At 38.0% G+C, this 23,817-nt stretch overlaps 1 protein-coding gene across 1 annotated transcript in view; it reads left to right on the top strand.

Moving 5' to 3' along the window:
• The window catches only part of SEMA3C (semaphorin 3C), a 207,342-nt gene that overhangs the window by 98,376 nt on the left and 85,149 nt on the right, over window positions 1–23,817 (top strand). The window contains exons 3-4 of the mRNA XM_005679082.3: window positions 17,397–17,557; window positions 20,227–20,289. Coding sequence (XP_005679139.1) covers window positions 17,397–17,557; window positions 20,227–20,289 — 224 coding nt within the window. The remainder of the gene's footprint in view (window positions 1–17,396; window positions 17,558–20,226; window positions 20,290–23,817) is intronic.

Here is a 23,817-nt window from a genome sequence, read left to right as displayed (position 1 = left end):
CCTCCATCATTGAACTATCCATTTTGAGGGGAAAGCCCAAGAATTTTCATCTTTTACTGACCCTTTCTCATATACTGTCTCTTGAATGATTGAATAAATATGTACCTCAAAAATGTTTGAATTTTGTGAACAACTTGTTATGTGTGAGTGTGTATATGTTTTTTTTAAATGTAAGCTTTATATCATCTTTTTAATGTAGGCTTAACCCTGGTGGCTCAGAGGTTAAAGCATCTGCCTGCAATGCTGGAGACCTGGGTTCGATCCCTGGGTCAGGAAGATCCCCTGGAGAAGGAAATGGCAACCCACTCCAGTATTCTTGCCTGGAGAATCCCATGGATGGAGGAGCCTGGTGGGCTACAGTCCATGGGGTCGCAAAGAGTCGGACATGACTGAGCGACTTCACTTTCTTTCACTTTCACTTTACATCACAGGGAACTGTAGCATGAAGGGTCAAAGAACTTTATGGGGTGAGACAGGAAAAGAGACTTCATTAACACATAGGATCGCCTGCTGTTCTTGCTCTAATCAAGTATGCTAACTAGAAATTCCCACTGAAGGGCTTCAAGGTATCCAAAGAATGTTTTATTGAGAGTGATTAAATGTTGTGGTAGACAAGTATTAAATGTCTATCAAGTATTAAGTGCTACTGTAAAAATCTTTCCATATGATGCTTTGCATAGGCAGTGGTTCACTTGGGGATTAAGAGTTGAGGAACACAGGGTCTGTTGTATTCTCTCTGCCCTGGAATTTTGCTGGCTTGATTTATAGTGTGAGTGCCTCACCCCTCCCCACTGCAAACATCTGAATCTGAGCTGTTGTCTCCCTACCTACTGTTCTCACCTTGGACCCACTGTTTTGTTTTGTTTTAATAACTTTCCCCAAAGAAGCTTTTCCAAAAGTGTCAAGAGCTCTAGAAAGAAGGTGTCAGATGAAGTGTTTCCTCCTCCACAAGTTTATCTCCCTGGTTTACATCTTAAGTGGGCACTCTAAAGCCTTCCTGATAGCTGGAATGTCGATGATAAAGACATTTCAGCTCATCAGTGCTGTCCTCCACAGCTTGGCACTGGATTTGGTTCTACTTTCCAGACTAGTTTAAAGACTCTCAAGACACCTTAGCCATTCCCAAATTGTATGTTTTCCTTATTCTGAGATAGACTTCAGCCACCACTTGCCATACATTGGGCCAAAGATTGGCATCTAACATGTTTGAAGTCAACGTCCATGTCTCCCAAGTAAGCTTAGAAGAAGGGAAGTCAGAATTTATAAGTCTCTGGCTGACTGAATCACACAACAGAAATGGAATATGCTTTAGGTGGGGGTGGGGGAAGCCTCAGGTTTTGGTTTAGCTTATTTTTCTAGAAAGGACACAGTATTGCTGTGTATAAATATGTTTCTAAGATAGATATTTAGAGAGGCTCTTTCTTTTTATCAGATTTATAGTAATGAGAAGGATTACATTGGCTTTATAGATATTTTGCAATAGTAGATAATACTTGTAACCACATAAAAAGGAATTAGTTTCATGGACATTTTTATTGCTACAGGGAACATTGGAGATCATTCTGGTTAATAAATAATCTCATTCTTCCTTCTATTTTGTGGATGTATAACTTAAGGCGGGGGAAGTAGAAAGATGGGTAAATTGGGTGAAGGGGGGCAAACCAAGCCCTGTATCAACAAATGGTGAAGCTAGAAATTCAGCCCCACTTGGTTGATTTCAAAATTGCACCTTTTTTCCTACCCCCTACTTTACATTTTCATAGTAATAAATTATTATCATGAAAACATTAATTTTAAAAATTCAATAACAGTTTTCTCTCATTTTATTGGTTCATGCTTCTAATTTTTAATTTAGCAAGATTCAGTTCAGTTCAGTCGCTCAGTCGTATCCGACTCTTTGCAACCCCATGAATTGCAGCACGCCAGGCCTCCCTGTCCATCACCAACTTCACCCAAACTCATGTCCATCGAGTCAGTGATGTCATCCAGCCACCTCATCCTTTGTCGTCCCCTTCTTGTCCTGCCCCCAATCCTTCCCAGCATCAGAGTCTTTTCCAATGAGTCAACTCTTCACATGAGGTGGCAGTTTCAGCTTTAGCATCAGTCCTTCCAAAGAACACCTAGGACTGATCTCCTTCAGAATGGACTGGTTGGATCTCCTTGCAGTCCAAGGGACTCTCAAGAGCCTTCTCCAACACCACAGTTCAAAAGCATCAATTCTTTGGTGCTCAGCTTTCTTCACAGTCCAACTCTCACATCCACACATGACCACTGGAAAAATCACAGCCTTGACTAGACAGTCCTTTGTTGGCAAAATAATGTCTCTGCTTTTTAATATGCTATCTAGGTTGGTCATAACTTTCCTTCCAAGGAGTAAGCATCTTTTAATTTCATGGCTGCAATCACTATCTGCAGTGATTTTGGAGCCCAAAAAGATAAAGTCTGACACTATTTCCACTGTTTCTCCATCTATTTCCCATGAAGTGATGGGACCAGATGCCATGATCTTAGTTTTCTGAATGTTGAGCTTTAAGCCAACTTTTTCACTCTCCTCTTTCACTTTCATCAAGAGGCTTTTGAGTTCCTCTTCACTTTCTGCCATAAGGGTGGTGTCATCTGCATATCTGAGGTTATTGATATTTCTCTCTGCAATCTTGATTCCAGCTTGTGCTTCTTCCAGCCCAGCGTTTCTCATGATGTATCCTGCATATAAGTTAAATAAGCAGGGTGACAATATACAGCCTTGACATACTCCTTTTCCTATTTGAAACCAGTCTGTTGTTCCATGTCCAGTTCTTACTGTTGCTTCCTGACCTGCATATAGGTTTCTCAAGAGGCAGGTCAGGTGGTCTGGTATTCCCATCTCTTTCAGAATTTTCCACAGTTTATTGTGATCCACACAGTCAAAGGCTTTGGCATAGTCAATAATGCAGAAATAGATGTTTTTCTGGAAATCTCTTCTTTTTTCCATGATCCAGCAGATGTTGGCAATTTGATGTCTGGTTCCTCTGCTTTTTCTAAAACCAGCTTGAACATCTGGAATTTCATGGTTCACGTATTGCTGAAGCCTGGCTCGGAGAATTTTGAGCATTACTTTACTAGCGTGTGATTAAAAGATCATAAAAATCAACATAACAATAAAAGAGGGTAGAATGTGAATAAATGAAGAATTCTGTCTCTTAGTTAGAAGCAGTTTCATCTGCAAAACTATACTGAAGACAGAGTGGGTCTTAGCAAGTCTTACAGTGTAGTCCCCCAACCCCTAATCCATGACATCTAAACTATTTCAAATGATCTTCCTGGCAGCCTTTAAGAGAAGAGAAAATTCTAAGGGAAATAAAGCAAATTTCAGCAGATCTGAGACCTGACATCATCTAGAGGATCAGGAAAGCCTTTATGCTGCTGCTAAGTCATTTCAGTCGTGTCCGACTCTGTGTGACTCCATAGACGGCAGCCCACTATGCTCCCCCGTCCTTGGGATTCTCCAGGCAAGAACACTGGAGTGGGTTGCCATTTCCTTCTCCAATGCATGAAAGTGAAAAGTCAAAGTGAAGTCGCTCAGTCGTGTCTGACTCTTCACGATCCCATGGACTGTACCCACCAGGCTCCTCCATCCATGGGATTTTCCAGGCAAGAGTGCTGGAGTGGGGTGCCATTGCCTTCTCCGAAGCCTTATGAAGCAGTCCAATTTCAATTGCATTGAAATTACTGCTTGAGTTATGAGTAGGAGCTAGTAAAAGGCAGGAAAAATCCTGTTACCAGGAGGAATAGCATATATTACTACAAAGGCCCTGAGGCAGAAAGGTGGAAGGTAAGTTTGAAGATGTGAAAAGGTCAGGAGAACAAGAACACACAAAAAAGTGAACAAATAGTGATGATTGAGATTTTCTAGTGAGATAGTCTTGAACCAGATTACATTAGGCCTCAAAAGCCATGTTAAAAATTATTTATTTTGTTCTAAAAGTAATAGAAACCCATTCAAGACAGGAAGAGGGAACATAAAATTAAAATGATCGTTTAAACATGAATCTCGAGAGTCTAAAGAGGGCACTATTGATAATTATACTGATAAACACCCCAAACTAGGCTGTTTGGGGCAAGTTAAGATGAGAATCATCCTTATATTGATTAATTTTCCTTCGAATGCAGTGCCTGGGAGATACATTCTGTGTTTACTTTTGCCCTTCCTTGGCCAGAGTCACAGAATAGAACTCTATCACTTATTCTTTCTTTTATCCATTTGGCAATTTGGCTTCCACTTAGCCAATCATGCCCATCCATCAAAAACATAGAAAAGTGGAACCTTTTTACCTCTTACAGGAATGTATGTCTGACTGCTGTTCTTCTCAGACTTGCTATGATGATTTAATGAGAATAGCATCACTGAGAATTTGACTATTCTCAAATTGTTTGGAGAATGTGCTCCTCCCCTCATCCCATGTAGCCCCCTCACTCATCAAACTGGCAAATAAAGAAAATTTGAGAGACTAAGACATTTGTTATACTATATTTGACACTGAACATGTTGCAGGAAAGATCCAATTCTGACTCCATGATGGATCTCTTTCTTTGACTTTAACGTTTGTTTTCAGTTGCTTTTGTTATTATGTTAATATTGTTCAGTAGCTAAGTCATGTCCCACTCTTTGCAACCCCATGGACTGCAGCATACCAGACTCCTTTGTCCTACACTCTCTCAGAATTTGCTCAAATTCATGTCCACTGAGTTGGTCATGATATCTAACCATCTCATCCTCTGCCACCCTTTTCTCTTGCCTACAGTCTTTCCTAGCATCAGGGTTGTCTTCAGCGAGTCAGCTCTTCCAATAAGGTGACCAAAGTATTGGAGCTTCGGCATCAGTCCTTCCAATGAATATTCAGGGTTGATTTCCTTTAGCATTGAATGGTTTGATCTCCTTGCTGTCCAAGGGATTCTGAAGAGTCTTCTCCAGCACCACAACTCGAAGGCATCACTTCTTCGGCACGCCACTTTCTTTATGGTCCAACTCTCAAATCAGTACATAACTACCGGAAAAACCATAGCTTTGACTGTACGGACCTTTATTAGTAAAGTGGTCTTTGCTTTTATAATATGCTAAGTTCGTCATATCTTATCTTCCAAGGAGCAAGTGTCTTCTAATTTCGTGGCTGCAGTCACTGTCTGCAGTGATTTTGGAGCCCAGGAAAATAAAATTTGTCACTGTTTCTGCTTTTTCCCCATTTATTTACCAGGAAGTGTTGAGACCAGATGCCATGATTTTAGTTTTATGAATATTGAGATTTAAGCTGACTTTTCATTCTCCTCATTCATTCTCCTCAAGAGGCTTTTTAGTTCCTCGTCACTTTCTGCCATGAGAGTGGTATCATCTGCATATCTGGGGCTTCCCTGGTGGCTCAGCTGGTAAAGAATCTGCATGCAATGCAGGAGACCTGGGTTCGATCCCTGGGTTGCAAAGATCCCCTGGAGAAGGAATGACTACCCACTCCAGTATTCTGGCCTGGAGAATCCATGGACAGAGGATCCTGGCAGGCTGCAGTCCAGGGGGTCACAAAGAGTTGGACGTGACTGAGCGACTTTCACTTCATTTCATCTGTATATCTGAAGCTGTTGATATTTCTCCCAGCAATCTTGGTTCCAGCTTGTGATTCATTCCAGCTTGGCATTTCTCATTATATACTCTGCATAGAAGTTAAATCGGAGAAGGCAATGGCAACCCACTCCAGTACTCTTGCCTGGAAAATCCCATGGACGGAGGAGCCTGGTAGGCTGCGGTCCGTGGGGTCGCTAAGAGTCGGACACGACTGAGCGACTTCACTTTCACTTTTCACTTTCCTGCACTGGAGAAGGAAATGGCAACCCACTCCAGTACTTTTGCCAGGAGAATCCCAGGGTCGGCGGAGCCTGGTGGGCTGCCGTCTATGGGATCGCACAGAGCTGGACAAGACTGAAGCGGCTGAGCAGCAACAGCACAATATACAGCCTTGACCTACTCCTTACCCAGTATTCAACCAGTCCATTGTTTATGTCTGGTTCTAACTGTTGCTTCTTGACCTGCATACATGTTTCTTACGAGGCAGGTAAAGTGGTCTGGCATTACCATCTCATTAAGGATTTTCCAGTGTGTTGTGATCCGTAAAGTCAAATGCTTTAGCATAGTCAGTGAAGCAGAAGTAGATGTTTTTCTGGAATTCCCTTGCTTTCTCAATGATCCAACAGATGTTGACAATTTGATTTCTGGTTCCTCTGCCTTTTCTAAATCCAGCTTGTACATCTGGAAATTCTCAGTTCACATACTGTTGAATCCTAGCTTGAAGGATTTTGATTATTACCTTGCTGACATGTGAAATGAATGCAGTTATGCAGTAGTTTGAACATTCTTTGGCATTTCCTTTCTTTGGGATTGGAATGAAAACTGATCTTTTCCAGTCCTGTGGCCACTGCTGAGTTTTCCAAATTGGCTGGCATATTGAGTGCAGCACTTTCACAGCATCATCTTTTAGAATTTGTAAGTAGCTCAGCTGTAATTCCATCACCTTCACTAGCTTTGTTTGTAGTTATGCTTCCTGTGGCCCACTTGATTTGACACTCCAGGATGTCTGGCTCTAGGTGAATGATCATACCATTGTGGTTATCTGGGTCATTAAGTCTTTTTTGTACAGTTCTGTGAATTCTTGCCACCTCTTCTTAATATCTTCTGCTTCTGTTAGCTCCTTGTCATTTCTGTTCTTTATTATGTCCATCTTTTCATGAAATGTTCCTTTGGTATCTCCAGTATTCTTGGAGAGATCTGTAGTCTTTCCCATTCTATTGTTTTCCTCTATTTCTTTGCATTGTTCACTTAAGAATTCTTTCTTATCTCTGCCTACTATTCTCTGGAACTGTGCATTCAGTTGAATATATCTTTCCCCTGTGAGATGATTATTTTGTGACATTAGTCTGCCATCTTATTGTTCAGCCAACTTTCTGAATAAAGTCACATCCCTTGCCTCAACACTTCATCTCTCATTTAATTGGCCTGGCATGTTGCAAGCAGGCCAAACTTGGACTAGGTAACACACAGACTCATGTGCAGGTCAAGAGCAAGATAAAAACCCAATAAATAAGTGTTTAAGTTGTCAGGCTCCTTTGAAAAACAAAAGGGTGTCTGACTGACTTCACAGATGAAGGAACCCACCATGCTTTGATTCCTGGCTCTGGCCTCTTCTATCAGTATTCATTACTATTTGGCCTTGGTTAGATTGCTCAAATTAACGGAAGTTTAGTTTCCTTAAATATGGAGAGGAATAGTATTAAAGCCTAACATGAAGGTTTCAAATGGGAATAAGCTTCTTAAGTACCCAGAATAGTTAATTTCTCCTACCGTTAATCCCACAAATGGTAGCTATTTGGGACTATTATTTTTGAACAAATGAACTTTTACTACATTCCTTCTGGTCTCTCTTTGCCTTAGAAATTAGGAACCGTAGTGTCAGCCTGCTGAAGTTTCAGTGCTCTTGTCTTTATCTGCCTGTTTGTCCTAAAGGGGTAGGTGAAGTTCAGTTTCTATCCTAGTTTCGAGATAGTAAGCCTCCAGGAGAGAATGGGTCACTTAAGAGCACTCTACTTAAAATTCTTCTGAGATAAGACAGTTAGGAGTGGAAATTGTTTTCTGAGTAGCAATGTCCTGAAAGTAAAAGATATGCTAAGGATTTTCTTTAAAATCTGTTGGTGTGCATTCTGCAGATAGGTGAGGTCAGGTTTGTGGTAAGGAAACTGTCATGGTGGACTTAACCAAACAAAATTAACAGAGAAGAGTGAAAAAGCTGGCTTAAAACTCAACATTAAAAAAACAAAAACAAAAACAGATCGTGGCATCCAGTCCCATCACTTCAAGGTAAACAGAAGGGGAAAAAGTGGAAGAGGTGGCAAAATTTATTTCCTTGTTTTCCAAAATCACTGTGGACGGTGACTGCAGCCATGCAATTAAAAGATGCCTGCTCTTTAGGAGGAAGGAAGGAAAGCTGTGACAAACGTAGATAGTATATTAAAAAGCAGAGACATCGCTTTGCCGAAAAAAGGTCCGTATTGTCAAACCTGTGGTTTTTCCAGTAGTCATGTGCAGATATGAGAGTTGGACTGTAAGGACAGCTGAGTGGGCTGAAGAATTTATGCTTTCAAATTGTGGTGCTAAAGAAGACTCTTGAGAATCCCTTGGACTGCAAGGAGATCAAGCCAGTCAGTGCTAAATTTCCTTTATTCAATCCTGAATATTCATTGGAAGGACTAATGCTGAAGCTGAAGCTCCAATACTTTGGCCGCCTGATGGAAAGAGCTGACTCATTGGAAAAGACCCTGATGCTGGGAAAGAACGAATGTCAAAGAAGACTTGGGCGACAGAGGATAAGATGGTTGGAGAACATGACCGAGTCAATGGACATTAATTTGAGTAAACTCAGGGAGATAGTGAAGGACAGGGGAGCCTGGCATACTGCAACCTGTGGAGCTGCAGAGTCATACCCCATTTAGTGACTGACAAACAACAAGAACAAGGCAAGATTTATAATTGTCATAGAGGCTTGATATTTTCATATTAGTGTCCTCTTTTGTGAACAGATATGTAGTGTACCATGATAGTTCAGTTCAGTTCAGTCGCTCAGTTGTATCCGACTCTTTGTGACCTCATGGACTGCAGCATGCCAGGCCTCCCTGTCCATCACCAACTCCCGGAGTTTACCCAAATTCATGTCCATCAAGTCAGTGATGCCATCCAGCCATCTCATCCTCTGTCGTCCCCTTCTCCTCCTGCCCCCAATCCCTCCCAGCATCAGAGTCTTTTTCAATGAGGCAGTTCTTCAAATAAGGTGGCCAAAGTATTGGAGTTTCAGCTTCAGTATCAATCCTTCCAATGAACACCCAGGACTGATCTCCTTTAGGATGGACTTGTTGGATCTCCTTGCAGTCCAAGGGACTCTCAAGAGTCTTCTCCAACACCACAGTTCAAAAGCATCAATTCTTCAGCACTCAGCTTTCTTCACAGTCCAATTCTCACATCCATACATGACCACTGGAAAAACCATAGCCTTGACTAGACGGACGTTTGTTGGCAAAGTAATGTCTCTGCTTTTTAATATGCTGTCTAGGTTGGTCATAACTTTCCTTCCAAGGAGTAAGCATGTGCTGTGATAAGGGCTCAATAAATATGCATTGAATATATAAATTAATAACACATCATGAACTATTAAATATAATTTTAAATGACTGTTGCATATGCTTTTCATAAAGAGACTCCTAAGAGTTGATTTTTCAATCAAGCAATCTTTTGTTTGTTTTGAAATTTATAATAGCCTGAAAGATGAGATAGTATTTTGAGGGAGTAAGTTCCTCTACTTAGTAGTTTAACAGATATATATTATTGATAGAAGAAAATCCTAGACTTTGCCATCTTTCCTCCACCAAGATCACATTCCACATCACAGGAATAAGTTGTTATTGACTTAGTCACCTTGTAATTGTTAAGATTTTTAACAGAGTACAAAGTGAAAGTCACTCTGTCATGTCCTACTCTTTGTGACCCCATGTACTGTATAGTCCATGGAATTCTCCAGGTCAGAATACTGGAGTGAGTAGCCTTTCCCTTCTCCAGGGGCTCTTCCCAACCCAGGGATCGAACCCAGGTCTCTGGCATTGCATGCGGATTCCTTACCAGCTGAGCCACAAAGGAAGCCCAGAATACAAAGGGCAATTCTTAATATGGTTAGGGAAAGAGTGTTGTTAACAGAGAGAATACATTCTGTAAATTAAACTATGTTTTAATTGCTATAGTAAGATGTTGATGATATTCAAGTGGTTCTAGAAATTTATATTGCTAGAGTTTATATTTTGGGGAAACTTCTTGTTCTCCCAGCCTTGGTTAAATTCTTAAGGCTCACAGTGGTTTCCATATCAAAACAGGAATTCCAGGTAAGCATATAATGCTACAAATTTTCCCTCCCTGGCATGGAAGACATTACAATAATTTTCTACCCTTGAACTCTACAGTAATGTGGATTTCAAACTAGAAATGTGCAGATTTTGTTGTGGCTGTTTGTTTGTTTTAATACTGTTTCCCAGGAGATCTTCCCAGGGACTTAGAGACCTATACTGCCCTTTGTGGTGCCGCTGCGTTTTCTAATAGCACTTATTCTCAAAGTTCCTTCTCAATCAGTTGAACGTGTCCTGAGAAACAGTTCAACTGGATATACGTCCAATGCTGTAAAAAGGATGACATAATTATTAAGATATAAAGAGACAGATGCAGGATAGTGCTATTCTTTGACTTGTTTAGTTGAGAGACTAGTAATTGTGATTTCCTTCTCTCACTGTTACCAAATCATTGTATCAGTTATTTTCTGTAACTGTGGTCAAATTATTGAATCATTCGTTGACTTAAGTTGGGTCTGTGTTAAGTCAAAATGATGAATTCTTTGTTCTTTTTATAGATAAAAATTCTGGATGCTTTGAACTCCTCTCTTTATTCTTTAAGGGGAAAAAAAATGTTTGTTTATATTTTTTTTAGTTTTTCCCAGGCACCAAAGTTCAATTTTGGCTAACTAACAGCAATTTAAATAGAGTTTAAAAAAATAACCTCAGCTTTTAGGCTTCTAACAGAGGTACCTCTAAAGTAAATCTTCCTTGTTTAACAGCTGTCAACTGTCAATGAGCTACAGGTAATTAAATTTGAAGATAGCTTTATGGCCCACAAAAAGAGATAAAATCCTTGGACCAGAAAGGTCTTAAGTTAATGCAGTTATTGCTCCCTCTGGTATTTGAATTTAATGCAAGAAATTGATTGTTTTCTAATGAAATACGTAAAGAGAACTGCCATTGTTTGTTACTTGCAAATAAAATTTGGTTGAGGCTGTTTTCCCAGCTCAGTTTTATAAACACTCTTGGTTTTATTTTAATATAGATTAGGAAAATAAGGCAAAAAGAAAGAAAAAATGAAGACTATTTTGAGAAAAAAAAATACCCAAACTCAACAAACCATGGTAGGAAGAGTGAGGTGCTAGGGGCTGTGAACACTGGAAACTCAAGGTGCCTTAAAAAATTCAAGGATTTTTTTTTTTCTTTAATCATATGTAACAGAAGTAGTCCTTAGACTTCCCTGGGCCAGTGGTTGAGACTCAGAGCCTCCACAGCATGGGGGGGCAGTTTCCATCCCTGGTTGGGGAATAAAATCCTGCATGCCATGCAGTATGGCCAAAAAACGAGACAAGTAGTCCTGTAATAGAGCAGTTCTAGGGCTAGTTAGGGCATTAAATGATTTCTTAGAGAACTTAAGGTTTTTTTTGTTTTTTTTTTTTAATTTCTGCATTCTCAGAAAACAGTCTTTTTGGTGGCAGCAACTGCTGAAATATTGTGCTTACATGCCAATATCCAGAGGCAGAAAAAGAAGGCACCTCTCTTTTGTGTCAGTTTTAAGACCCAAGACCCTCTTCCAGTAACTTTGCAGAAGACTTTCTCTATGTCTGTTGAGTCAGAACTAGTCATGTGGCCACATTTAGACACTAGCTTTCTAGGGGATCCAGTGTAGTTGGCACAGACCAGTTCTGCCAACAGGAAAGAAAAAGAAACTGTCTGTTAGACAGAGGGTCACTGATCTTTCCTGCAGAAACGAGCACACTGATCCTCTACCGTGTGCTAGTGCAGCTTTGAACTATGTATTGACATAACCAGTATGTAGATGAGAACATCAAAACCCGGGAGAAAAGAGGTAATTTGTTTTTTGATTTTTTTTTTTAAACAGATTAGTAAGTGATGCAGCTGGGATTTCACCTCAGAACTGTTTGACTCCAGTTCTGTACTTTTTCCATAATATCACGTTGCTTCAATACTTCAAGACACATTTTGAGTTTTGATTACAGAGCTACTCTTTTTGGATCTAACAGTCAATGTGTCTCTGTTCTTTGCTTTTCACTTATATTTACTCTTCTTCAGAGCTTCTACCCGGAACTTCTTCAGACCTATGTACTCTCAGAATTGCATATCATCCATGAGAGGAACTGGAGGTCTCTCCCTGAAGATTTTATATTCCTGATGGGAAACTAGTTATCTAAATTTTACATGCTTGTGGAATATTTCTGCTTTGGTTTGAATTGAATCTATCAACACTCAATCTCTTTACCAAAGAAATTTCCATCTCAAATCCCTCAAAAGTAGTAAAGGCCATGTTCAATTCATCCTGTTCTTAGTTTACAACGTTGGAAGATGATTGCCTCTTCCTTATACCTAAGGGCCAGCTTCATATAAAATCATTCCAAATCCTTTCAAGTATCCCTCACATCTATTTCTGGCATGTCAGATCTTTATTAACATCATAGCTGGAACAGCATCTCCTAGTTTTCCAGTCTCACATGCCCCCAAATTATCCTGCACACTCAAATTATTATTCTTAAAGATAGTTTATTATTTTACAGTCCTGCTCAAATAAGTTGAGTAGATTCTACATGGGAAAAGCAGAAATCTTATATATATATATATATATATATATTAATAAATATAAATCAGACAGTGTGGTCCCTCCATATTTGCTCCCTGTGTAACAAATTGTCCTTCTTACTTGTCTGGCTGAAGCTTGATGTCTTGTCCCAAGTCATAATAATACATAACCCATGTAACCCATGTCACCATAAGACAGATACTCTTTTAAGCGCTTGATGCATATTAACTATTTAAACCTCACAATCCCCCTGTGATGTAGGAACTATTATTGTCTTGACTTAACCAGTGAAAACACTGGAGTCTAGAGGGGTAAAGGCACTTGCCAAGTATATCGATTAATGAAATGGCAAGGCCAACATTCAAACTCTGGTGGTTAGATTCCAGATGTGATCCACTCAGTTGCATTTTACTTAGTCCATGTGTTTCACTGGAGAGTTTCTTATTCATGAGGTGTTTGTTGAAAATCTATCCTGTCTACTTAGTTCTTTGGCCCATTTTTTGATTGGGTCGTTTATTTTTCTGGAATTGAGCTGCAGAAGTTGCTTGTATATTTTTGAGATTAGTTGTTTGTCAGTTGTTTCAGTTGCTATTATTTTCTCCCATTCAGAAGGCTGTCTTTTCACCTTGCTTATATTTTCCTTTGTTGTACAGAAGCTTTTAATTTTAATTAGATCCCATTTGTTTATTTTTGCTTTTATTTCCAGAATTCTGGGAGGTGGATCATAGAGGATCCTGCTGTGATTTATGTCTGAGAGTGTTTTGCCTATGTTCTCCTCTAGGAGTTTTATAGTTTCTGATCTTACATTTAGATCTTTAATCCATTTTGAGTTTATTTTTGTGTACGGTGATAGAAAGTGATCTAGTTTCATTCTTTTACAAGTGGTTGACCAGTTTTCCCAGCACCACTTGTTAAAGAGATTGTCTTTACTCCATTGTATATTCTTGCCTCCTTTGTCAAAGATAAGGTGTCCATATGTGTGTGGATTTATCTCTGGGCTTTCTATTTTGTTCCATTGATCTATATGTCTGTCTTTGTGCCAGTACCATACTGTCTTGATGACTGTGGCTTTGTAGTAGAGCCTGAAGTCAGGCAAGTTGATTCCTCCAGTTCCATTCTTCTTTCTCAAGATTGCTTTGGCTATTCGAGGTTTTTTGTATTTCCATACAAATCTTGAAATTATTTGTTCTAGTTCTGTGAAAAATGTGGCTGGTAGCTTGATAGGGATTGCATTGAATTTGTAAATTGCTTTGGGTAGTATACTCATTTGCACTATATTGATTCTTCCGATCCATGAACATGGTATATTTCTCCATCTATTAGTGTCCTCTTTGATTTCTTTCATCAGTGTTTTATAGTTTTCTATATATAGGTCTTTAGTTTCTTTAGGTAGATATATTCCTAAGTATTTTATTCTTTTCCTTGCAATGGTGAATGGAATTGTTTCCTTAATTTCTTTTTCTACTTTCTCATTATTCGTGTATAGGAATGCAAGGGATTTCTGTGTGTTGATTTTATATCCTGCAACTTTACTATATTCATTGATTAGCTCTAGTAATTTTCTGGTGGAGTCTTTAGGGTTTTCCATGTAGAGGATCATGTCATCTGCAAACAGTGAGAGTTTTACTTCTTCTTTTCCAATTTGGATTCCTTTTATTTCTTTTTCTGCTCTGATTGCTGTGGCCAAAACTTCCAGAACTCAATTCCAGAAAAATAAACGACCCAATCAAAAAATGGGCCAAAGAACTAAGTAGACATTTCTCCAAAGAAGACATACGGATGGCTAACAAACACATGAAAAGATGCTCAACATCACTCATTATTAGAGAAATGCAAATCAAAACCACAATGAGGTACCACTTCACACCAGTCAGAATGGCTGCGATCCAAAAATCTGCAAGCAATAAATGCTGGAGAGGGTGTAGAGAAAAGGGAACCCTCCTACACTGTTGGTGGGAATGCAAACTAGTACAGCCACTATGGAGAACAGTGTGGAGATTCCTTAAAAAATTGCAAATAGAACTACCTTATGACCCAGCAATCCCACTTCTGGGCATACACACCGAGGAAACCAGAATTGAAAGAGACACATGTACCCCAATGTTCATCGCAGCACTGTTTACAATAGCCAGGACATGGAAACAACCTAGATGTCCATCAGCAGATGAATGGATAAGAAAGCTGTGGTACATATACACAATGGAGTATTACTCAGCCGTTAAAAAGAATTCATTTGAATCAGTTCTGATGAGATGGGTGAAACTGGAGCCAATTATACAGAGTGAAGTAAGCCAGAAAGAAAAACACCAATACAGTATACTAACACATATATATGGAATTTAGGAAGAAGGCAATGACGACCCTGTATGCAAGACAGGAAAAAAGACACAGATGTGTATAACGGACTTTTGGACTCAGAGGGAGAGGGAGAGGGTGGGATGATTTGGGAGAATGGGAATTATAACATGTATACTGTCATGTAAGAATTGAATCGCCAGTCCATGTCTGACATAGGGTGCAGCTTGCTTGGGGCTGGTGCATGGGGATGACCCAGAGAGATGTTGTGGGGAGGGAGGTGGGAGGGGGGTTCAAGTTTGGGAACGCATGTAAGAATTAAAGATTTTAAAATTTAAAAAAAAATAAAAAATTAAAATTAAAAAAAAAAGAAAATCTATCCTGCTGCTGCTGCTAAGTCGCTTCAGTCGTGTCCGACTCTGTCCGACCCCATAGACAGCAGCCCACCAGGCTCCCCCGTCCCTCGGTTGCCATTTCCTTCTCCAGTGCATGAAAGTGAAAAGTGAAAGTGCAGTCGCTCAGTCGTGTCTGACTCTCAGCGACCCCATGCACTGCAGCCCACCATCCTCCTCCGTCCATGGGATTTTCCAGGCAAGAGTACTGGAGTGGGGTGTCATTGCCTTCTCCGATCCTGCACCCAACTGGAACCCTACAAATGATGTTTTAAGAGGGAAATTGCAAAAATCATGAATCTGCTCCATAGGGTGAAAAGCAAGCTTTATTAAACGCTCTGGATTTTAGGCAAATTTAAGCAGAATGTGTCTTCTCCACCCTTTGAGTGACATTTGTTGTATTTGATATTCTCCCATGTTTTGAAGTCTTGGATTTTTTTTTTTTTCTATTTCAACAATAACCTCTCATCTAGCAAGGACTGACTTTTTTTCCTGAATGACATCTCTCCACTCTTTTTCACTCTGCTCATGAAAGAAGGTGTTTCAGTTTCCAGGCCTGTTACACCAGGACTGCCAGCTCCGTCACTTGGCTGTCTGTGATATCTAGTGAGGCTCAGTAACTAGGTTAGCATGCTACACCCTCATGTCTGTAATTTCCAAAGATCTGTCATCTGAGTCTCTTATTTAAATGGTCTTTCAATATCTTTTGTTCTTGTCTTCTCTCATGATTTACTTCTTAAGATTCTTCTGAAATACTTTACTGAGTTGTTCATGGTTCTTTCCACATTAAAAAAATCTTGCACTTTATTGTCACTGAGTGGACAGAATGTCAGAGACTATGATTTAAGAGAATGTGTTAGTAATTTTAGGAATCTAGCTTTTTAAATTAAAAAAGAAAGAAAAAGAAAAAAATAGGAAAATTTGCATCTTTTTTTTCTAATTTCATGCTTTCCTATAACTAGTAATTCAGATTATTCAGACCAACAGTAAAGATTATTATAATTGAATAGCTTGTTACTCGTTTCAGATATATATTTACAGTATCAATTCTATTGATTTTCATATAGACTCTCAGTAGAGCATACCATTATTGTTGTTTTTTCCCAATGAAGAAATTAAGGCACAGTGAGGTGCAGTAAATTGCTCAATGTCACAGGAAGTTTGGTGCCACAGTCTGGCTTCATAATCACTATTCTGTTCCCACAGTATTTTTAGATCATTGGCTAGATATAAAACCACTTGAAAGATATTATGACAGGCATTCTGAACTGGTGTGCCCAGAAAACAGGTTAACTTTGTTGTTCTCTGTCTTCCCACTTGAGCCTGGATGTTCACAGAATAAGGTTCATGGCTGCCGATAAGAATTCATAGAATGTTTAATTTTGTTTTAAGTCAAATCACAGCCCTATGAGAATTTCTCGAAATGTATTTGCTGTTCAATGACTAAAATTTAGAAATAGTTCAACATTGAAAGAGTAATGCCTGAAAGCAGACTGTTTTGTAGAGTTTATCATTCTTAAGATCATAATCAAAAGAACAAACAACTCTGGAATCATTTGAGGGGAAAAGTCTTTAATTGTGCAAAGGAGCATTTTGACTGGAAAGAAAATTGAACCTACTGCAATGATTATTGATTTTTTAAATTGTCACGCACATTCATTGTATTGAAAGTTTAGCTATACAGACACATATTTAATGTACAAGAATTTAAATGAACATATGTCACTGACCATTGAGATACTGAAAATCTAAAAATTCAGAATATTTGAAAATTCATGTCTTTCTTTTGATACATATGTATATGATAAATATTTAAAGTTGGAAATAACAGTCCTAAAAAGATGAACATATTGAATCCAACAATAAAACATTAAGAGAAGCTAGGAGGACATTTATGCTGTCGTTGCTTTTGTTTTTGTTCAGTCTACTCAGTTGTTTTCGGTTGATTTATCTTAACTAGTTTTGAGCTGATGAGAAACTAAAAAACTGAGTTGACATCTTATGAAATGTGTATAATTTTATAATCAAGTAATACTACTATTAACTTTAACATTGCATTTATTGATATATGTTTTAATTCAGCATAAAGGCAATAAATTAAAAAATCCAATAAGATAACTGTTTTAGAATTAATTTGTTGTAAGAGGAAAATATATCTTGACTTTTTTGTGTAAATATTTCAGTAAGATAATTTTCATTAAAATAATAAGATCAAGATTCTCAATTTTCACTTGTGGTATTCACCATTTCAGAGCTTCGAGAAACCAAGACATCTGAATACTTCAGCCTATCCCAGCACCCTTTAGACTACAGGATATTATTAATGGATGAAGATCAGGACCGGATGTACGTGGGCAGCAAAGATCACATTCTTTCCTTGAATATTAACAACATAAGTCAAGAACCTTTGAATGTAAGTTTATCATTTTCATGAGGGCAGTGCTGAATTCCTAGATGCCTTGTTCTTTAAAACTTTCAAACATGACAAAAACTTAGGAATTTCATTAGAATAGGCCACATGTCAATAAATAGTTGAAAGTACTTATTTCAAGGACTGAAAATATAATAAATTCAGTTCTCCATGTCTACTTTCATAGTTTTAACCATCTAAAACTTGAAACTAAGTGAGAAAATCCTTCCTATGTATACATACATCAAATGCAAAAAAGAGAAGCATGAAGTATAGCATGAAAAATGGTTAGTGTAAAGGATAACCTACCTTGTCATCTGTATGTAGTCCAAGACAGCTTTGAAAGGAACACAATTATTAAATTCACTGTTCTGTGAACAAGTGTGGCCTGTCCAGCAGGGATTAGAACTGCATGGGTCCAATTACATACAGATTTCTGAGGGTTATAAATACTATATAGTACATGGTTGATTGAATCTTTAGATGTGGAATTGGAATATAAGGTCAGTGTCCCTAACCAGCAAGTTGTTCAAGGGTTAACTATTTCATTGTACTAGGTTGGTGCAAATGTAATTGTGGTTTCAGACTATGAATTTTAAATCATTAAAACTAGGTTCCAACACATCTTTATTAATCAAAATAGGAACCATTACGATCAACACATTTTTGCCAACAAGAAGTAAATTTGTTTATTTTTGTAGCATAAAAACCTCTGCTTCAGGATTTAACAAACTCTTTGAAAACATTTTCTGCCTCCTGCTGATTGTGGAAGCATTTTCCATACAAAAAGTTGTCTAGCTGCTTGAAGAAGTTGTAGTCAGTTGACGAGAGATCAGGTAAATATGGCAGATGAAGCAAAACTTTGTAGCCCAATTCATTCAACTTTTGAAGCTTTGGTTGTGTGACGTGGTCAAGCATTGTTGTGGAGAAGAATTGGGCCTTTTCTTTGACCAGTGTCGACTGCAGGAGTCACGGTTTTCAGTGCATCTCATCGATTTGCTGAGCGTATTTCTCACATGTATTGGTTTTGCCAGGATTCAGAAAGCTGTGGTGGATCAGACCAGCAGCAGACTACCAAACAGTGACCATGACCTTCATGACCTTTTTTTTTTTTTTTGGTGCAAGTTTGGCTTTGGGAAGTGCTTTGTAGCTGCTTCTCTGTCCAACTACTGAGCTAGTCATCACCAGTTGTCATATAAAACCCACTTTTCATCACATGTTGCAATCTAATCAAGAAATGATTTGTTGTTGTTGCACAGAAAAGAGAAGACGACACTTCAAGACAACAATTTTTTTGATTTGCGGTGAGTTCATGAGGCACTCTCAAGCTTTTTCACCTTTCCAGTTTGCTTCAAATGCCAGACAACCTTAAAATGATTGGCGTTGAGTTCTTCAGCAACTTCTTATGTAGTTGTAAGAAGATCACCTTCAATGATGGATCTCAATTGGTCGCTTTCAATTTGCAGTGATGACTCTCTATTGGTAGTTGTCAACTTGTGATGGCCAGGCACCATGCTCCTCATCTTCAAGGCTCTTGTCTCCTTTGCAGAAATTCCTGAACCACCACTGCACTGTATGTCCATTAGTAGTTTCTGGGCCAAATGCATTGTTGATGTTGCAAGTTGTTTCTGCTGCTTTACAACTGATTTTGAAATTTAGTAAGAAAATCACTCAAATTTGCTTTTTGTCTAATATTATTTCCATAGTCTGTTGCTGCTGCTAAGTCACTTCAGTCATGTCCGACTTTGTGCAACTCCATAGGCAGCAGCCCACCAGGCTCCTCTGTCCCTGGGATTCTCCAGGCAAGAATACTGGAGTAGGTTGCCATTTCCTTCTCCATTCCATAGTCTAAAATACATGTAAAATAAAAAATAAGTAATAAGTCATAGCAAAAAAAAACCCATAAAACAAAAACGTGCATTAAAATGTACAGTATATCCACATTTATTTATGAATATATTCTGATGTTAAACAGCAAATTTCAACAGTGCAAAACCACAATTACTTCTGCACCAACCCAAATATTTCACAGCAAGGACATAAAATGAGGTTCATTGGAGTAAAGAAATAAAAGTAGATTAATTATAAATTTGTTACAACGAGGAGACTTTTGAATTTATTGTTTTAACATGACAATTAAAAAAACATCATCCTCACCAGCCCTAATCCAAGGCTACAACAGCTTAGAATGCTGTCACAGAATGTCAGACAGAGTCTTTATTCGAGTCATTTTAGCTGTTGAAGTACATAGTTTCAGGTAAATCTATCAGCCTAGCTCTGTAGTTTACTGGAAAAAATTAGATAGCAATATGAACATAAATTCACTGTGATATGACCAGTTGTGCAAAGTGTACTGTAAATCAGAAGGAGGGAAATACACATTATACTGTGCATCTTAATAATTTCCTTATTTGAAAAATTGTACTACTAGTAAATGGGCACTTATCATAGAAAGACTTGTTAAAGGAAAAATTCATAGAAGAAACAAAAACATAATTGCTAAAATAAAGTAATAAAACCTTATTAACTTGAATTCACAAGTGAAAGAATAATTTTGAAATATAAATATAGAAATAACTTTAAAATATCTGTTAGCATAAAGTAAATGAAGAACATTGGGCTGTCATATGTACAAATGAGATTATGCAACCTTTGTTTTCCTTTCTGAGCAGGTTTTCTGGCCAGCATCTGCAATCAAAGTCGAAGAGTGCAAAATGGCTGGCAAAGATCCCACAGTGAGTGCTTAAAAAAAATGCAAAACTTAAATATTTGGTCTTTGAATTCATGTACTTTAAGTGCAGCCAAAAGTAAGACAAAGGGTGTTGGTGTTCTGAATCCTCTGCAGGACATATGGCAAAAAATGTAAATGCAAAGTGATTGGAACTCTTAAACACTATAACTTAGGAATTCCTGACTGGGTGAAAATTTCCTGCTTTGCTTTTATTATTGCACCCTGACACTTTTCATGATGGATTTTAGTAATAACCCCTGTTCAAAGTGGATCCAACCTGCAGAATTCTCAGCATGCTGCTAAAATAATGATAATTCAAGTGTCTGGAGTAGCTCCCAGATACAATGTGGGCCTTTCCAAAGAAAGATTCTCGGCAAAGGGTTATGGTTAGCCAGCACATTCCAGAGGTATAAATCACCAGTAATGACTGGTATCTTTGTTGATTAAAAATAACCACAGAAACAAAATCAAGACGGATATAAGCATAAGTAAGTGTTCAGTGTGCGACACTTTTACAAAATTTATTCCTTTAGGTGAGATTTCATATACAGAGTCAAGGAATAAATCTATATTTATTTCTACAAATAGCTTGCTGAAATGGACACATTAAATTATTCTTGGATGTTATTTTTAAAATGGAGCAACTCTTTAAGTGCACAAGTCATTTAATGATTTTCGTTGTTTTTATTTGTTTATTTTTGCCATGCTTGCAACATGTAAGATCTGTTTGCTACATTTAACATTTATAATGAAGCTTATATTCATTTCACCTCTTGTCTCAGACTTTTCCTTGTGGAAGAAGAAGTGTGGAACTTAAATTTTATATTTATTGATTCAGTTTAGGTATCAATACAAGGTTCTGAAAAAGCCTGCCATAAGGCAGGGCCACAGAAGATCTTCAGGTATCACCAGATGGTGTTTTGGCAAGAGTGCTTATCAGGAGTGACTCAGCTCAGGGTTTTATTGTTTCAGTTTTATAATTCACCTTTAAGAGAAAATTCAAAATGGACAGGACTTCACTGGAGCATATTTGCTACCCACAGGATTTGTGGACCAAAATCAGAAAGGAAAAAATCCAGAAAAATGTGAAAGAAACATTCAATAGAGTATATTGCAGTTGCCTTCTTGGAAACCAATAGTAGAATGAAGCTTAATGTTGTAAAAAAAAAAAAAAAAAAACACTTTTTTTTTGGTTCCCTGAAGCTATTATTCCAATAATTTTACATGAAGTAAACTATTTTCTTTTAATTCTCTAATGTAGAGATTTTTCCCATGGATACATAGATGAACATGTCTCACCTTTAGTCACAATAATATCCTGGGCTACAGTTACTGTATTTAATTGTTCTTTGTTTAATTTTTTTTTTCCATTCATACAAACTGCCACAGGCAGAATATATAGAATTTAGATTCCTTTGCACATTCTCTTTCCAAAAAGTGTTGATTTTCTTAAGGATATTAGCCAGGTCATTTAATTCCTTTCTCCCTTTGGCAAGGAAGAAATGCTCTGCTATTTGCTTTATTATAATTAAAGGTCTTTAGATGAAGCCATTAATACATGCTTATGTCTTTACATAGTTTTATCATGGTGTGATGTCATCCATGAATATCTTTATATTTTGCCAAACAGCCAGTTAATATATATAGCAGAGGTAACTGTAGAGAGTTGTAGTAGAGCCAACATTGTTGGGTCCTAGGAAATAAAAATCAAACTAAATTTCAAATGTATGTTCTGTTTTTTGCAAGAGAGGAGAATGTTGACAAATTCATCTCACTTAATACGTGTGAGGTTCTTATAAACAATTTTTTAAGTCAAGATACTAGTGGTAGAATGATAGTTAAATAGAAGTTCTGTAGAACAAACAACGTGTTTTAATTATACTTCTCATGAAACCAAATATTTAAGAATCTTTTGGATCTCTTGAAATAAATATCATTTAATTACTTAATATTTCATTTTTTTAATGCAGGAACTGATTATTTTAATTTGTACAAATCAGTTAGATCTTATGAAGAAACCAGCAGTGATTAAAGTGGAATTCCTAACTTTAAGAGTCTCTACAATATCCTAGAGATGACATGACATATATACAGTAATTATCAACTAATATTAGCCAATACCTGATAGACCGGGCTGGGTGCTATTCTAAGAGTTGTGATTTAATCCTTGTGACAGTGCTACAAGATGGACCTTGTCATCATCCTCATTTTTAAGATAGATAAACTGAATCACTGAGAGAATGAGGAATTCACCCAAAGCTGCACTACTAACCAGTGAGAGGCCTCTGTCTGGCTCAAGCACATATGGCTCTAGACCTTTTGCTTTTAGTTGATGAAACGCCACCTCTCCAGGGAGATTATGATAAATGCTAAGGATACACACAAAAGACAAAGAAAAATTCATCACAGGTGGGGTATTTCTGAAAAATTTGGTAGATTTGGTGGCAGCTATGTTAGGTCTTCTGTTAACTTTTCCCCTGTTTATTTCAGTGATACTGAGATTCAAACAAATTGTACCCTTTCCCTCTTTAAGCCGTTGGTACAGGCTTCAGGTAACTCCCTTCTTGTTTGATTTGTTGTTGTTCAGTCACTCAGTCATGTCCAATGCTTTGTGACCCCATGGACTGCATCACGCCAGGCTTCCCTGTCCTTCACCATCTTTAGAACTTGCTCAAACTCATGTCCTTTGAGTCGGTGATGCCATCCAACCATCTCACCCTCTGTCATCCCCTTCTCCTTCCTTCAGTCTTTCCCAGCATCAGGGTTTTTTCTAACGAGTCACCACTTCATATCAGGTGGCCTAAGTATTGGAACTTGAGCTTCAGTATCGTCCTACCTTCAGGATTCCTTTAGGATTGACTGTTTTGATCTCCTTGCAGTCCAGGGGTCTCTCAAGTGTCTTATTCAGCACCAAAGTTCAAAAGCATCAATTCTACAGCTCTTAGCCTTCTTTATAGTCCAACTCTCACATCCAAACTTGACTACTGCAAAAACCATGGCTTTGACTATATGTACCTTAGTCAGCTTTTTAATATGCTGTCTAGGTTTGTCATAGCTTTTCTTCCAAGGAACAATTACCTTCCCATCTTTTTCGCCTTGGAATCATCTGCACACCCTTTCAGATGACAGTTCAGATGTCACTTCTCTGGAGAATCTTCTGTTGCCACTGAGAACTAGGCTAGCTGCCCTTCCCTGTGTGTGCACTTGAAACCCTCTGGAACTTATTTCACTGCCTTTTTAGTGGTTGGAAATGCCAGGTAGTAAGTGTCATTATCTCTAGTGCCCAAATCTGTATCTAGGCACTTCATAAAATTTAAACAAGATCTGAAAAGAACAGAAAGGGAAGCAGTAAGCATGGGAATCTATTCCAAGTCTTTGTCTCATGTTGGGAGTAGGACATACTGGATAATGAGTTATTAATGCCTTTAGCTTACTAAATTTGTAAATTCATTATGTATAATTTTAAAGATATATGGTGGTTAAATTAATGTTTTACTTTAAAATATTAGTTGTCTACTAATAAAAGCATAAT

The sequence above is a fragment of the Capra hircus genome, chromosome 4, assembly GCF_001704415.2.
Source record: "Capra hircus breed San Clemente chromosome 4, ASM170441v1, whole genome shotgun sequence".
Lineage (NCBI taxonomy): Eukaryota > Metazoa > Chordata > Mammalia > Artiodactyla > Bovidae > Capra > Capra hircus.
Note: the sequence above shows the minus strand (reverse complement) of the source record. Positions and strands in the feature narration are given on the sequence as shown.